The 14,938-nt window shown below is 33.5% G+C and overlaps 1 protein-coding gene across 8 annotated transcripts in view; it reads right to left on the bottom strand.

Moving 5' to 3' along the window:
- Window positions 1-14,938, bottom strand: part of LOC145268301 (serine/threonine-protein kinase MRCK alpha-like) — a 350,826-nt gene that overhangs the window by 224,659 nt on the left and 111,229 nt on the right. For all 8 annotated transcript variants that reach the window (XM_080123725.1, XM_080123727.1, XM_080123729.1 and 5 more), the window contains exon 7: window positions 9,808-9,951. In XM_080123725.1, coding sequence (XP_079979851.1) covers window positions 9,808-9,951 — 144 coding nt within the window. The remainder of the gene's footprint in view (window positions 1-9,807; window positions 9,952-14,938) is intronic.

Genomic DNA, 14,938 nt, shown 5'->3' with positions numbered 1-14,938 from the left:
AGCTCCAATTTGTGGTCCCCCTTCACCAAACTTTCACGAAAAACACTTATCTAGCTGAAAACACTATCAGTAATTTCCCCCCACTCTTTATCTGTGCCTAAACCTAAACGTAAATCCCATGAACAAAGTTTCTTTTTTAGAACTGCACGCCTGTGGAAATCTGTTCCATTTCTCTGCTTTCTAGCTGACTACAATATAATCGTCTTCAAGTCCAATGTAAACAAGTTCTTGATGAGCTGTTCCTCTTAAGTAATCCAATTTACCAAATTTACACTCCTAACGATTACTATATTGTCCCATTGACTACTGTACACTCATTAACTCTTATCCTCGAGTGGCTACCGGGCCTTGCTAAGTGGTGACTCCTGTGTAAAAGAAAAGAAAAAAAAAAAAAAAAAAGATACCAATCTGTAAATTTCTACAACTGTGCAGTATATACAATGCCTAGCCTTCCCAAATGGTTACCCATCTGGTACTGGCCAGGTTCATCATTGTTTAACTTTGGTGATCTGTGATTGTGTCACACACACACACACATATATATATATCATTATTGGGACGATTAATCGGTATCGGAAAAATTTGTTCTTATTTTCCAATGCCAAAAATGATTCTTTTAACTGTCTTTCTTTGATTTTGATTTGATTTTGTTTAGAACGAAATCTTCTGCTGTTGGTAGTAATAATCAAATAATGAATATCTATTGATTTTAATCTACCTGTAAAACTAAAACGTATGCATCATCCTCACAAGTGTGTTTTCACGTTTGCGAATATATCTGTACAGTTAACATGTGTTTCTATGGTAATCAGGAAAAATAACAAATCTATGGTTAAATATTCAGAGATTTATAAAGAATCGGAAATACAAAATCAGGAAAAATATTGGAATCATCTCATCATTAATATATATATAAGTTATAAAATATATATGTTGATTAAGCTACACCGAATATTCCGCATTTCATCCACTCTAGGATTTTTCTGGCTTAAGCATAAGCCTGAAGAATCCTAGTGGATGAAACATGGAATATTCAGTGTAGCTTAATCGCCATATATATTTTATAACTTACTAACTAGCTCTACCTATGTATTGAGCACTGTTGAAGTAAATACTTAAAGTTTACGCATAAATTTATAATTTTGTATATTAATTTATGTGAGTAAACAAAGTAGTTATATATAAATATATGTTTGTGTGTCTGCGTGGTTTATAACATGGAATACCCTATGAAAAAAAAAAAAATCATTTCATTAGTTTTCAAAATATCATTTTATGTTCTTTAACTGTTTAAGATTATATTATTGAATTAATATTGGAATTCCTATTGAGATGAGTAATTTGTATTTTATTTAATTATTTTTGGACTATTATTATCCTCATCTTCTAGTTGTTGTTTCACATTTCGGTCAATTAGTCCTCTGACCACCTAACAGGTGCCAGAGGAATAATGTGTTGAAACATCGTGAAATAACAAGAAGATGAAGGTAATAGTCCAAAAATAAATAAATAAATAAAATAAATTATGTTTAAGATTAGTTTTTAAATTGAACCTTGTATTTTGCATAAATAAATTTTGCATCATATAAGCAAACTAGCTGGACGTTGGGTGTTGCTCAGTCATACAATACGTTTAAATATGATATTTTAATTTATACAGATTGCGTATGTATTATTATAGAATCAATCCTCTATTAATTATTATATATTACAAAGAATAATTTGCCCGATGGACTAAATTCGCAAAGAAAAATTAAAAATTAATGATGTTAATGTCATTCATGAAATTCATTCCGATCTGATACTTGGGTTTGACTCCCTTAAAAATTTCTTCTCTTATAGATAAAAAAAAAGAATTTTTCATAGAGGAGTACTTTACGCTACACTGGCCAAGGTTATACCGGTGTAACATAAAATATTCCCAAGTAAAAATTCTTTTTTATCTATAAGAGAATAAAGACCTTAAAATCAAATTATTTTGATTTTCTTTTATACATATTGGATGAATTTCTGTACAAAACATATCTAAGAACACTGCCAGACATGTAAATTACCTTTGTTTGAAATTTGCAAAAGATAGGCTCAGTTGTTTCGGAACCTATGAGGAACTCACACACGTAGTCATTTTTGTTCTTTGGTCAGTGAAAAATAAGTCTTTCTAGATTGAGGCAAATTATTATTTTTTTTTTTTTTTTCTTCTAGCGCCTCTTTTTGTACAGCTGGATTTCCCCTCACCAACAAATTGATCTTGTTTCTAACACTGCATTTGTGGCAAAGTAAGTGAACTGGAAGTTTGTATTTAATTTATAAAGAATCATAGAAAATTCTAGCTACCTATCCTGAACATGAAATGGACTAGCATATCATATTCTCAAAAAAATAAATAAATAAATAAAATTAGAATATGACAACGGCAAAGTTGAAGACTACACTTGCATAGACTGATGACTTTGTGTAATGTTTTGTTGTTGCGTCAGTTGAGCCAGTTCTTCCAACTGAATTATTTGCATCTCGTATAGATGCCGTCCAAGCATGACGGTTTGGAGCTGCATTTGATATCACGGTTCCAGCGATGCACTCCTTATGTTACAAAATGGATTGAGAGAGAGAGAGAGAGGTGAGTAAACGCTGACGTGTGTAGAAGAAGAACCCACACAGGCCGATTTCACTTCCACCTCCTGCAGGACCTCTGGAGAAAGTGAAATAAAAAACTATAAAACTAATTCCTTGTCTTGGAGTGATTGAATCTTCATCCAAAAACAGGTATCAAGTCTCCCTCCAGGATGAGAAATTTCCAGATGGTCCAACATCGAAGAAGCAGAGGTAGGTTCTGAAAATACATGTCACACACACGATTCCCTTTATGATAATCAAACACACAAGAGACAATCATACACACACGGAATCCTTTTATGTTATACACCAAACGTAAATGGTGCCCCTCAATGATAACTCTATGTAACACTTAGAGGCAAGAACACAGGATCAGATCACTATGTTGAGCCAGGTTTCCAGCTGACCACCACACCATTTTTTCCAACCCTGGAATGGCTTGGATTGATTATGCCTTGGATGAGGTCATCTGGTTGCCGGTGCAGAGTGGGACCAAATACCTCACAAAAAGGTCTGTTTGAGGCATAGTATCCGGCAGTGTGAACAGATGGTGGTTCTTGGGACGAATTAGTGCCAGCAAACCCGAAGGATGCGTCATAGAGATTGGTGATTAAAAACTTCCAATCTGCGCAGATCATAAACTTGTACTGAACAGGTTTCACATCAGTATAGGAGAAGAGTGCAGACAAGAGATTGGTATATTTGAATTTTTGTATATTGTGCTAGAGTTCCGTTAGACATAATTGGTAATTGTAATATTCTTGGTAGTCACGTTGTCTCTCATGCAAGTAGTCGTATAAATAATGTAAAGTGTTTTGATGCTGTATTTAATTTATTCTATTCTCAATCTGTGAAAGAGAAATCCTTCTAGATCGAGGTAATTTTTTTTGTTCCAATCCAAAGTCTCTCTTTTGTAGAGCTCTATTTTCCCCTTACTCTTAAAAACAAGCTCGTGTTTAACTTTGCCCTCATGGGGAGACAAGTAAAAAGGAACAGACAAGAAATTTTCTTTAAGAATAACAATTATTTTGTGTACGTGTGTGTTAGTGATCCCCTCTCCTCCAATTCCGAATTCCGATTTTTTTTTTTTAAAGTTGTAGTTTGTTTTTTTTCTTTTCTTTTCAAATTACCATAAAAAAAAAAAAGTAATATATGCATATACACTTTCGCAAACATAAAACAGTTTTGGAGCAATCTATAGATTTTAATTTTCCCGGCCCTTCAAAATCAATAACTATTCATCATTTTATCTTTAGCAATGGAAAATTAAGTTTTAAATAAAATAAAACAAAAAAAAAAAAATAAACAATTAACGGAATCGTTTTCGGCATTGGAAAAAAAAAAAAAAAAAAAAAAAAAAAGGAACTAATTTTTCAGGTTCCAATACCCCTAAAAGCTCAGATTTTTCGATTCTTGATTCCAATTAATCGCCCCAACACTTATGTGTGTGTGTGTGTGTGTGGCATAACAAGTGAATGTAGGGCATGTGTCAGTAAATGTTTAATAACAGGGCATAAACAAGTACATAAGACACAATATCCAAAGGGTGCGGCAAAAATGATTTAACGCATTTGTACATTTAATAATAGCAATTACTGCCATTCAACATGAAATAATCCATCAAGTTAAGGACAACTGTCTCAAATGCCTTCCAGTGTGTGAACCATAAAAGCAGCATTTTTTTTTATGTAATATTTTTAAAATAATGGCATTGTGTGTGTGTGTGTGTGTGTGTGTGTGTGTGTGTGTGTGTGTGTGTGTGTGTGTGTGTGCGCGCGCTATTGATTCTTTTTGACAAGAAATTTACCATCTTTTCACATAACTGCTGTGCAACAGTGTTAGGTGACTCTTCAATCCAGTTTCAGTACTACATAAACATTCACATACGTGACACAAACATTTTCCTTCTTGTAAGTGTGCTTGCATTTTAACTTCTGTCTTTTTTTTAATGCTATCGTTTTGATCTAGCTGAGGGTGGAGCATCTTACCAGATGTCAGACTCACTATTTCAGACATTTCAACATAGAGATTTTAAGATTCTAACTACCCCTTTTAAATCTCAATTGTTCGTATTCTCAAAAATGCTTTGTCAAATCACTTTTAGATTTGCATATTAGACCACAGAAATGACAACTTAGCACTGAATATGGTGCTGTTCTGCTCTGCTGGAAAGTGGATTAATATTTTGGGTAAGAGACTAATTAAAAATTGCTGGTACCAAACAAGAAAATAACATAGAATTACCCTTTTAACGCATAGAAATAATAAAAATTAATTTACTTATTAGTTATGGTGTGAAAAATACTTTTTTAAAAATGTTCAAAACACATATTGAAGTTTTATTTTAAAGACAAACAAAAGTAAAAAAAAAAAATCTTACACAAAATGGCTGTTTCAAATCATTAACATTTTTATCATTACTTTCCTAAAAAAAAGTCTTCAAACATGATGTAGATTATTTATTAAAGCACATAAAAGGATATTTATTTATTAACAAAATGGTGGTATTTTAAGGACTTAAAGTGCTTTGGTTTTTAAAATACGACTATTTTAGTAGGATTACCTTGAAATTTGTAATTATCCCAAGCGTTTTATGGTCGACAGGTATTGCTAATTTATAATATGTGCAGTAAGGGATATGGCATAATCATACAGACACACCAGTTCCCATTAGATCACCGAAGTTAAGCAACATTGAACCTGGTAAGTACTAAAACGGGTAACCATTGTGGGAATTCCAGGTGCTGTGTGCTCTTTGCTTATCTCAGCATTATTTCCAGTCATCCTGGACTTCTACTTGCCGTTGGACCCAAACAGCGCCAATTCAAAAGAGGTGTGGATAGGGATTGTGCAACATTTACCTCACAATTACACACACAACTACCCTTACAGAGGGTATACATGCGATGATGAAGGGATTCTTTCAGTTTCAATTTTTACTTAAAACTCAGTGGCCATTTTCTTTCTAGGCTACTGTGTCTATATACTACCATGGTTGACTAAGCTGAGAGATAACAAAATGTCTCAATTTTTAAATATCTTTGAGATTTTTTTTTTTTTTTTTACAAAGGAATCACCATTTATCAAGGCCCATAGGCCACTCAAGGATAAGGGTTAAAGAGTACACAGTAATTAAAGGGATAATATCATAGTAATCGTTAGAAGTGTAAATTTGATAAATTGGATTACTTAAGGGGAACGGCTCATCAAGAACTTGTTTACATTGGACTTGAAGATGACCATATTGTAGTCAGCTGGAAAACAGGCAATCAGAGTTCCACAGGTGTGCAGTTCTAAGAAAGTTTTGTTCATGGAATCTGCATTTAGGTTTAGGCACAGAGAAAGAGTGAGGGAAATTATTAAGTTTTCAGCTAGACGAGCGTTTCTTTTGAATGTTTGGCAAGGGGCGGGGATAGATTGGTGTTCAGACAAGCACTTGCTATGAAAATAACGCTCAAGCAAAGACAGGCTCACAATGTCTCTTCTGTGAGAAAGAGGTTGCAAGGAAGAGAAAAGGGCATCCCCTACTAGGCTACAAAGTCTATTTTGAACTCTGTCAAGGCAGGATAAGATCTTTCTAGTAGCTCTTGCCCAGATGTGGCAACAATACTCTATTTAGATATCCCAAATAGTTCTGGATGCTGTGAACAATCAGTGATCTACAAGGTAAAACAGCATGAGTGGCTTTGAACGATGGTGTAGGTGTTGTGTTGGAAGTATATAAAAAGGTAAGATCAAAAGGCAAGACTGTATCTGATCTGTTCTCTGTATGAATACTTTGATAAGTATGCTTTAACTTAAATAGGAATGGTATAATAAAATTGTGGGGCTTGCATTCGTGCTTGACCTCCATAGGATGGAAATAGGTACAAACTTTAATAAAGACTTTTCATATCTATCTGCATAAGTATACTTTGATAATTATGTTTCAGTTTGAAGAAATATGGTATAATAAAATTATGGGGTGTTCGTTTGCACCTGACCTCCATAGAATGGAAATATGTCACAAAGTTTAACAAGGTTTTTTAATATAGATCCACAGAATATTGTGATAAGTGTTTCAGTGTGAACAGGTATGGTATAATAAATTATGGGGTTTATCTATTTTATTTTTACTTTCATCATATTTTGCTTTGGTTTTGATACCCCCAAATTCAACCCAAATTTACAACCCTTCCTTTTCATAACCTATCATACTTTCATAAATCAGAGTCCATTTTCTGTAGGCTGTTTTTGAACCCAGTCAACGACGGGTACTTTTGCTAGTATATATATATATATATATATATATATATATATAAATAAAATATATTCCATTTTGTATCAATAATAATTAATTTTATTGATAAAAGAAAAGTTAAACAAGCAATCAAAATCGTCATCAAGACTAACAATAAACCATAAAGTGATTTCAAACTAACAGAGAATTTTGATTTAAACAGCGATGGAATGTGTAGTTGTAAAAAAAAAAAAAAAATTTTTTTTTAATCTGGAACTTGTAGTTAAAACATTTGCAATGACTATATTTAGTAATATTGATGGAATGCAAACGAAGGTCACTATTACAAAAAACAAAAAATAGATAAACTTTGAGAAAATTTATTTTTGATAACATTAAAAATAAAAATGGAGTCATTTTCATTGGAAAACTTATAACACTGAATAACATACACAAAAAAAAAATATATATATATATATATATATATATTGGAAAGGCTGTTTCTTATATTTTATTTGTTTATTTTTTTAATGTTTTTTCTTTAAAATAAAATGTTGAAATGGTCAAGAACATGAAGAAATTGGGTCAGTACATAGTTTTAAATGCTTATCAGTGATGGTTGATTAATTTCTTCTGGTGGTGGGGGGTTAGTCATCTGTTTTAGACGTTATCAATAGTATTGACATCTGGGCTGGAAATAACTCTACATAGGTTTGATCTTTATAAATTGGGCTTCAATAATAAAATAGTAAAAAGTTTTCAGTCCACTTAGATAAAAAGAAAAAAAATAATTGTATAAATAACTATTTCATCAAAGTAAAAAAAAAGTGTAAAGCTATAACCTGATATCGGAGGAGGGGATAAAATATAATTTTTACTTTATTTCCTGGCCTGGGTGCCCAGCGATGCCCGGATGTTTGGAGGTGTGTGCTAAGCAAAAAGTGGTAGTAGACAGACAGGCTCAAACCCATACCACAAAGGAGGAAAAAAAAAACATTAAAAAGTGACGTCTTTGCTGTTGCACCCATCGCCAAACCAGAAGAGACGGAGGTTTAAATTAAGGCTAGTCAATCAAAAAGGGATGACTTTCGAAAATATTGGCGAAAAAAGCGACCCCTCCTTGTAGAAAAGTGTCCAGTTGAGGGTGACGGAATTAATGTTTTTAGCCAATTTTTCCAAATTTGTCGTCCGAAGGGCTGAGCTTCAAAATGATACTGATCTTGTCAAAATCAGTCGGTTCTGTCAAAAATTTTAGGCAGACATACAAACATACATGCATACATTTAAACAGAGAGTTGAGATTTATATTATAGAAGATTCATTTTAAAAAAAAAAAAAAAAATTTTTTTAACTCTTTCATCCCAAACAAGGCACACTGCGACTTGGAACATAAAGGCTACTATTTGAGATCATGCCTAACAGGGAGCATAAATGAAAATGAGAAAGTATGACTATAAACTAAATTTTATGGAATATTTTATGGAAATTCAATTTCCTCTTTTGCTTATCCTTTAAGCTCGTATAATCTATTATATAAAGGGCAAAATGAGCGTGAGCGTTTATGTACGTCCACGAAAGGCTTTTCAAATCGGGCTTCTTGCGTCAGTAAGATTCCATAAGAATGTTTTCATATACTTCCCAGATCGTAATATCTCACATTTGCAAACGGACATCTTTTCTTTCCGTTTTTTTTTTGATCGAGTTAAACAAAATTCCCACCATGCGATCATCTCCAGTGTTTGTTAGTCTTTTTCGTATAAATAAAGCGAAACTATATGAATGCAAACACCTGGCCTTCGGGCAAAGTAGTATCTGTTCTGTAATTGGTATTCAGTCAATGTAGAGGAAAATCTTCATACTGAGACAATTACTATTTATTTGGATACTGCCAGAGTGCCCCCTTTTGGGGGAGCTGGTTTTTCCTTACATCAAAAATGACCTTGTGTCTAATTTTCTTTCATGGGAAGTTTAAAAGCAACACAACTTCTGCAAGTCATCTTTTTTTTTATTATGTTAAATTTGAACGCTTTAGATTTCCGGTCACGTCATGGAGTAGTGGTACGACGTCAGATTTTCCTTCACTTTTTTTCCGCCTTCACGTCACGTGTTCGAGCTTGCCTACCTAATACCACTTTTTTTTTTTTTTGCTCAACACACACCTCCAAACACCCGTGCAATGCCAGGCACCAAGGCTAGTTTGTAATAGAGCACATGAATTTTTTTTTTGCTTGTTTGCTTTTTTTTCAATGGTGCCGGACGCCGTGGAGGTCCAAGAGAATGTTTGAACCGTGACAAGCGTGGTTCTGAGCGTAACGACTATGTTACACATTAACAGTTTTACTATCATTTTTTAAGTTTTTTTTTGTTTTTAATGTTATCAAGAAATAGACACGATTTTTAATGTTATGTAAGAATACAGGCCAGAAAACTAGTCAGCATTTTTTTTTTTTCAAATTGAAACTTTAAAATTATTAGATGCTAATTCCAGATTTAATTTATTTCTTAAATACTTATTTTTCTACAAGTGTGTGTGTGTGTGTGTGTGTGTGTGTGTGTGTGTGTGTGTGTGTCGGGGGGGGGTAATTTTAGCAGTGCTTTGAAGGCATCTTTTTGTCAGCCAGCCTTGTAACTCTTCCTTTTCTAATTTGGCTCTTGGAGGGCTTATTTTTGGCTAGTCTGGAGTCCAACAGATTGAACACTAGTAGTGGTGGTGGTGGTGCAGGGGTCTCTTTCAAACTTGGTTTATCTTGAATGGTTATACCTTCCTTTCCCCTTTTATCATTATGATTAGTTCCTTACTTCAAGTGACTTACATAAAAAAAAGACATACTTTAAAATTGCAAGTAAAAACATTAGTGGGCAGAACCGGGTTGGGACAGCTAGTTATCTAAATAAAAGAATAGAAAATTTCATGTCTGATTGTTTTATGGATTTTAAATAAATATTAGAAATAAAAAATAAAACAAAAAACTTACATGATGATTCATGATCTTCCCATAAGTTTCAACTAATGACTCAGCATAGAAAGGGGTTTCACCGTAAAGCATTTCATACATACAAACACCTAACGACCACCAGTCACATTCGGGCCCATATCGGCCATGCCCATCTTCCATTGCCTGCAAAAGAGAAAACAAAAAAGCATTTTACAATATATATATATACTTTTTTTTCTGCTATTAACTATAATATGTTATAACACGTTTATGTACTGTCAGGATTTAATAGGTTAAGTGATTACACTTCACTGTTAATTCTGGAAAATTCATCTACAAAGCAATTGCTGCAGCTCCCCCTACAGGATTGGAAAAAGTGATATGGTTGACAAAACAAAATCTGGCTTATAAGAATTAAATGTTGCCATATTACAGTGGGTTCTTACTTTCAATGTTTACATTGCTCTGCTCAAGGTAGTGGACGAGTCAAAATATCCTGGCACTTCTGGTCGACTCATCCTCCAGGCCATCTTAACAACTGCATTCAGGCTGATAATAGAGTAAGGAGCACTATTTCTTATACGATGTTCTTTCTGCAAACTCATTCCTAAAATATTTCTGGTAATCTCCAAAAATACCGTTAGGGCTTACAACATGGCCGCCAGAAGAGTCACGTGATCCGGTTGATCCAAAACATGAATCGTGCAAATGGAAAACGCAGCCTTGAAGGCAAACTTTGACAAACAATCACAATTTGTTTGTATTTAATTTTTTGTTGATATAATGTTGTTATAAAAATAGGCAAACTTTGAGAAACAATCTTAGGTTGTTTTTAGTTAAAACAGTGTTTATAAAAAGTATTTTATTCAGAACAAACAAGTGGTCGACTAGGTGTATCAGAATTTTAGGCGGAATTTTTGACACCCCCAACAAAAAACTGCGAATAAAATATATAAAACTCGTAATTTCTGTTTTTAAAGTGGGTTGTCAATTTTCTTTATGAAATATACTTCCAAAATAAACTATTACAGTCGTTTAAAACATAATAGAAGTATTATTTTTTATTTTTTAAAAACAATGTTTACAAAATGTCTACGCACGTTCGTTTAAATATAAACTGTTTTTTTTTTACATCATATTTTTATAACATTACATCTTAAAAAAATGAACACCTTGTTTTAAATACCATTTTTATGAAAAACTCTGAATAAAATATTTTTTATAAACACTGTTTTAAAAAACAAACAAACTGTGATTGTTTCTCAACAAAAAATTAAATGACCGTTCTAAATAAATTATTTATTATTATGATATTGAAAAACTGTTTTTGTACTTAATTATTATGCTTGTTTGTCAAAGTTTGCTTTAAATTTGCGTTTTCCGGTTTCGTAATACGGCGATTCATGTTTTGGATCAACCGGATCACGTGACTCTTCTGGCGGCCATGTTGTAAGCCCTAACAGTATTTTTGGAGATTACCATATTTCTCCCTCTTTAGGTCTACCTCATCAGACCACTGCTAGAGTACAGTATCCAGACCTCTTTTCCATATCTAATTTTATGCCTTGAGTGCTAATGATTATTTGGTCGTCTGATTTTGGCCTACAAGCTCCTTAATGGGCATTCTGATATACACCAGTACCTCCCGCAGCAGAAAGAGGACTATGTGGACACTACATGAAACTTTTTCACTGCTGATTTGGATTGAACCGAATGAGGGATGCTTTCTCAATCAGGATCTCTGTACCTTGGAACAGGGTTTCAAGTGATGTTTTAAATCCACAAACATGACAATAATTCAAGGTGAATCTGAATAGGTATTGAGTTACTGTTTCCTTTTCTGTATACATTTCTACCACCCTTTTTCTACATGGCAATTAAAGTATATTTTTTTTTTTGTTTTTTTGCTAAATAAATTGAATTGAAAAGCTAATCGGGAATCTAACCTGGGGCCCTATATCTAAATAATTCATCATTGGAACAGGAAGTGGCTGATAATCACGTAATTGTTGATTGCCCAGTCATTTAAAAAAAAAAAAAAAAAAAAAAAAAAAAAAAAATAGTGGGGCTCCGGTGACGTCAACCAGAAGTGGAACCGAAAGAAAACTTTTGTAAGAAAAAAAAAAAAAAAATGTCGGGCGCAAACTCACATAACTGAAGTTAGTAACCAAACGCTTTTACCAATGTACCCACGATTACGTAGATGTTTTAGCATCGCAAATTTTACAATTTAAAACAAGAAGAAAATAATGACAATTAGCGCATGTGTGGTTTGCAAATTGCAGCGAAAGCAAGGTTTTTATCTGGCACCCACCTTCAAAGAAAACGATATTTATGCACAAAATAGACAATTTTTTTTCCAATTTTTCAATATTTCTTGTTCAAGAAATCGATCTTTCTAACGATGCCACATTGGTGCATGTATGATGCGCATGAAAAAAGTTTATAGCAGACATACAAGCACACGCAAACACTTGCCCTTTATATAATAGACTAGCGAGGGGTACCCGGCGTTGCCCGGGTGCTTGGAGGTGTGTGTGGCTTTGGGTAAATCAAAACTCTGAGGGGGGGGGGGGGTAAAATAAAAAAGTTTTGGGAGGTGAGTATGAGGATCGAACCCGAACCCGAACCCTTGATGCGAAGTTGGAAATTAAAGTGTGAAAAAAAAAAGTGTGCGACTTTAACCATTGACCCACCGTAAGATGCTAACGGAAACACGTTTGAATTTATTTAATTACTTAGATTTGGTAGGTGCACGTTTTAATAACTTAATGAGGTCAACTTTGACTGCGGGATAGTATTTCATTTACTGCGGAAAGCTTTTTTATTTTTGTTTCCCCAAGATGTTTTTTTTTGGGGGGGGGGGAGCTCCCCCTTGTCCAATTTGAATAGCAATTGTTTGATATAAGGAAAATACTTCCACATTGATCAAAGCTGATTGCTTTCGGACATTTCCGCCGATAGACTAGCGGGGGTATCCGGCGTTGGCCGAGTGTTTGGAGGTGTATGTGGTTATTAATGAAAACGTAAGAATAAGCAAAGTAAAAAAAGAAAACATCAAAACACAAAAAAACTAACGTAAGGCAAACGGACGATGTTAAATGTAAAAATCAAAAAAACAAAGAAGAAAACAGAAAAACAAATGTTAAAAAAAGAAGAATACGTGAAAATGGCTGAAATAAGCCTGCTTCGATATTATAATTTAAAAATCGGTGGGTACCCGGGTGTTTTTGGGTGTGTGTGGTCGGTCGGGGGTGTTAATGAAAACCTAAGAATAAGCAAAGTAAAAAAAAAAAAACAGAAAAATGAACGTTACGTGAAAAATTGCTTAAATAACACTGGTTCAATATTTAAATTCAAAAAATCGAAAAAAAAAAAAAAAAAGACATCTCACACCACGATTCGACCCCAAAACGTTTAGATAATGACCCAACGCCCTAATCAACTGAGCTAACACGACGTACATGAAATTTAGTCAGTTAAATCAGGTCATGACGTCATCTGATGCATGCGTAGAACCGGTCGTCGTCATAAGACAGTTTTTGTTGACATCCCCCTCCCCCTGTAGAAAATTGTCGATTTCGGGGTGAAAAAAATGAACGTTTTTGGCCAATTTTTCAATATTTTTCAGGCGAAGGATGGAGCTTCAATATGATACCAAATTTGTTCATTTTTGTTCTGTCTGTCGAAAGTTTTTAGCGGGCACACAAACACACATACAAACATACATACACACATTTTCGCTTTTATATAAATAGAAGATACATGTATTTAAGCAAACATTGTTAAAGACAACATAGAGCTTCCGTTTGATTAGACCGTTTTCATTTTGTCAATTTTTCTGATGATCTTTTTTGTGTGTAAATAGATTGAAAGAATTAATATAGATTCCATGTGTAGTTCGAAGTTGGCCGTGGTGGTGCTTTCCATCTTTCCAAGAAGACACTACAAGGAAGGATGTGTAAATATTATTTGTGGACAGGAATGGTAGGTTTATATATATATAGGAAGAATAGGAGAATAAGATTACAAATGATTAACACCATATATTATTTATCATGGACAGTTTAATAGGCAAAGACCTGTGTTTGGAGTTATCTTTACTATCTATAGAGCATCTCAAATTACTAAATTGTATTATTAATTTAAATAAGAGTGAGATGTTACAATAGTAATATAAGCGTGATAGATGAAAAAGAAATCCAAGCTTCAAATTTTACATAAATTTCAATTAGAAAAACAATCTTTTCTTTTTACTAAGAAAATCATATTTTTTGTGAAATTAGTACGTATATAACGAACTAAAAATTAAAAATCATTGTAATTTGATCTCTTCTGAAACTATTAAATAATTTCAAAAAGATACAAAATAATTTTTTTTTTAAACTACTTATTAAATCACATTTTTTTGCAAAAGGTGCAACTGCCGTTTACACTACACAAATTTGAGTTTTTTTTTTTTTTTTTTAAATTTCAGCTTGCATACTTTTAACAGTTTTCATATTTACGGCTTCGTCAGTTGGTGAATTTCAATTGACTTTGTGATCGTCAAGTTTTCAGTTTCTCTTCTCTTTGAAGCCTTTGATTATATCTCCCAATAAGCTAAAATCTTAAATGCTTCCGTCACTGTACAAATGGCACAAGCCTCAGAAAGCTGTAGGAAGCAAAGCTTACCAAAGCTGCTGCAAAGAAGGCAGGCTTCCTCTTTAAAGTTAGAAAATTATTCAAAGTTGAGAGTATCCTATATTCCTACAAAGCCCATGCATCTTTATATTACTCACACGTTAGAGTGCCCTATATCTTTACAAAGCCACCATTCGCCCATTCATAGAATATTGTTGCCACACCTAGTCTGGTTCATTCATCACTCTTAGACAAAGTCCAAAAAAGAGTCTCTAATCTTTATCCCATCGGCACCATGCTGCATCCTTGCGCCTATTTTACAAGTATTTTAATGGAATGTGCTCTGATAAACAAGTTAAACTCGTGCTGCTCCTTCGACATAACCCGAATAAATAAACAAAATCCTAATCTATCATTTGTTGGGGTCACTAGATATCAGAAAGCTTTCTATTCTAATAATTTCTTCTCTCAAACTGCAAGATTCTGAAGTTCTCTCCGTTTCCTGCTTCTCTGACTGTAATAACCTGCAGAAGTTTAAATGTAATGT

The sequence above is a fragment of the Euprymna scolopes genome, chromosome 43 (genome assembly GCF_053919585.1).
Source record: "Euprymna scolopes isolate OS-2025 chromosome 43, ASM5391958v1, whole genome shotgun sequence".
NCBI classification, from domain to species: domain Eukaryota; kingdom Metazoa; phylum Mollusca; class Cephalopoda; order Sepiida; family Sepiolidae; genus Euprymna; species Euprymna scolopes.
Note: the sequence above shows the minus strand (reverse complement) of the source record. Positions and strands in the feature narration are given on the sequence as shown.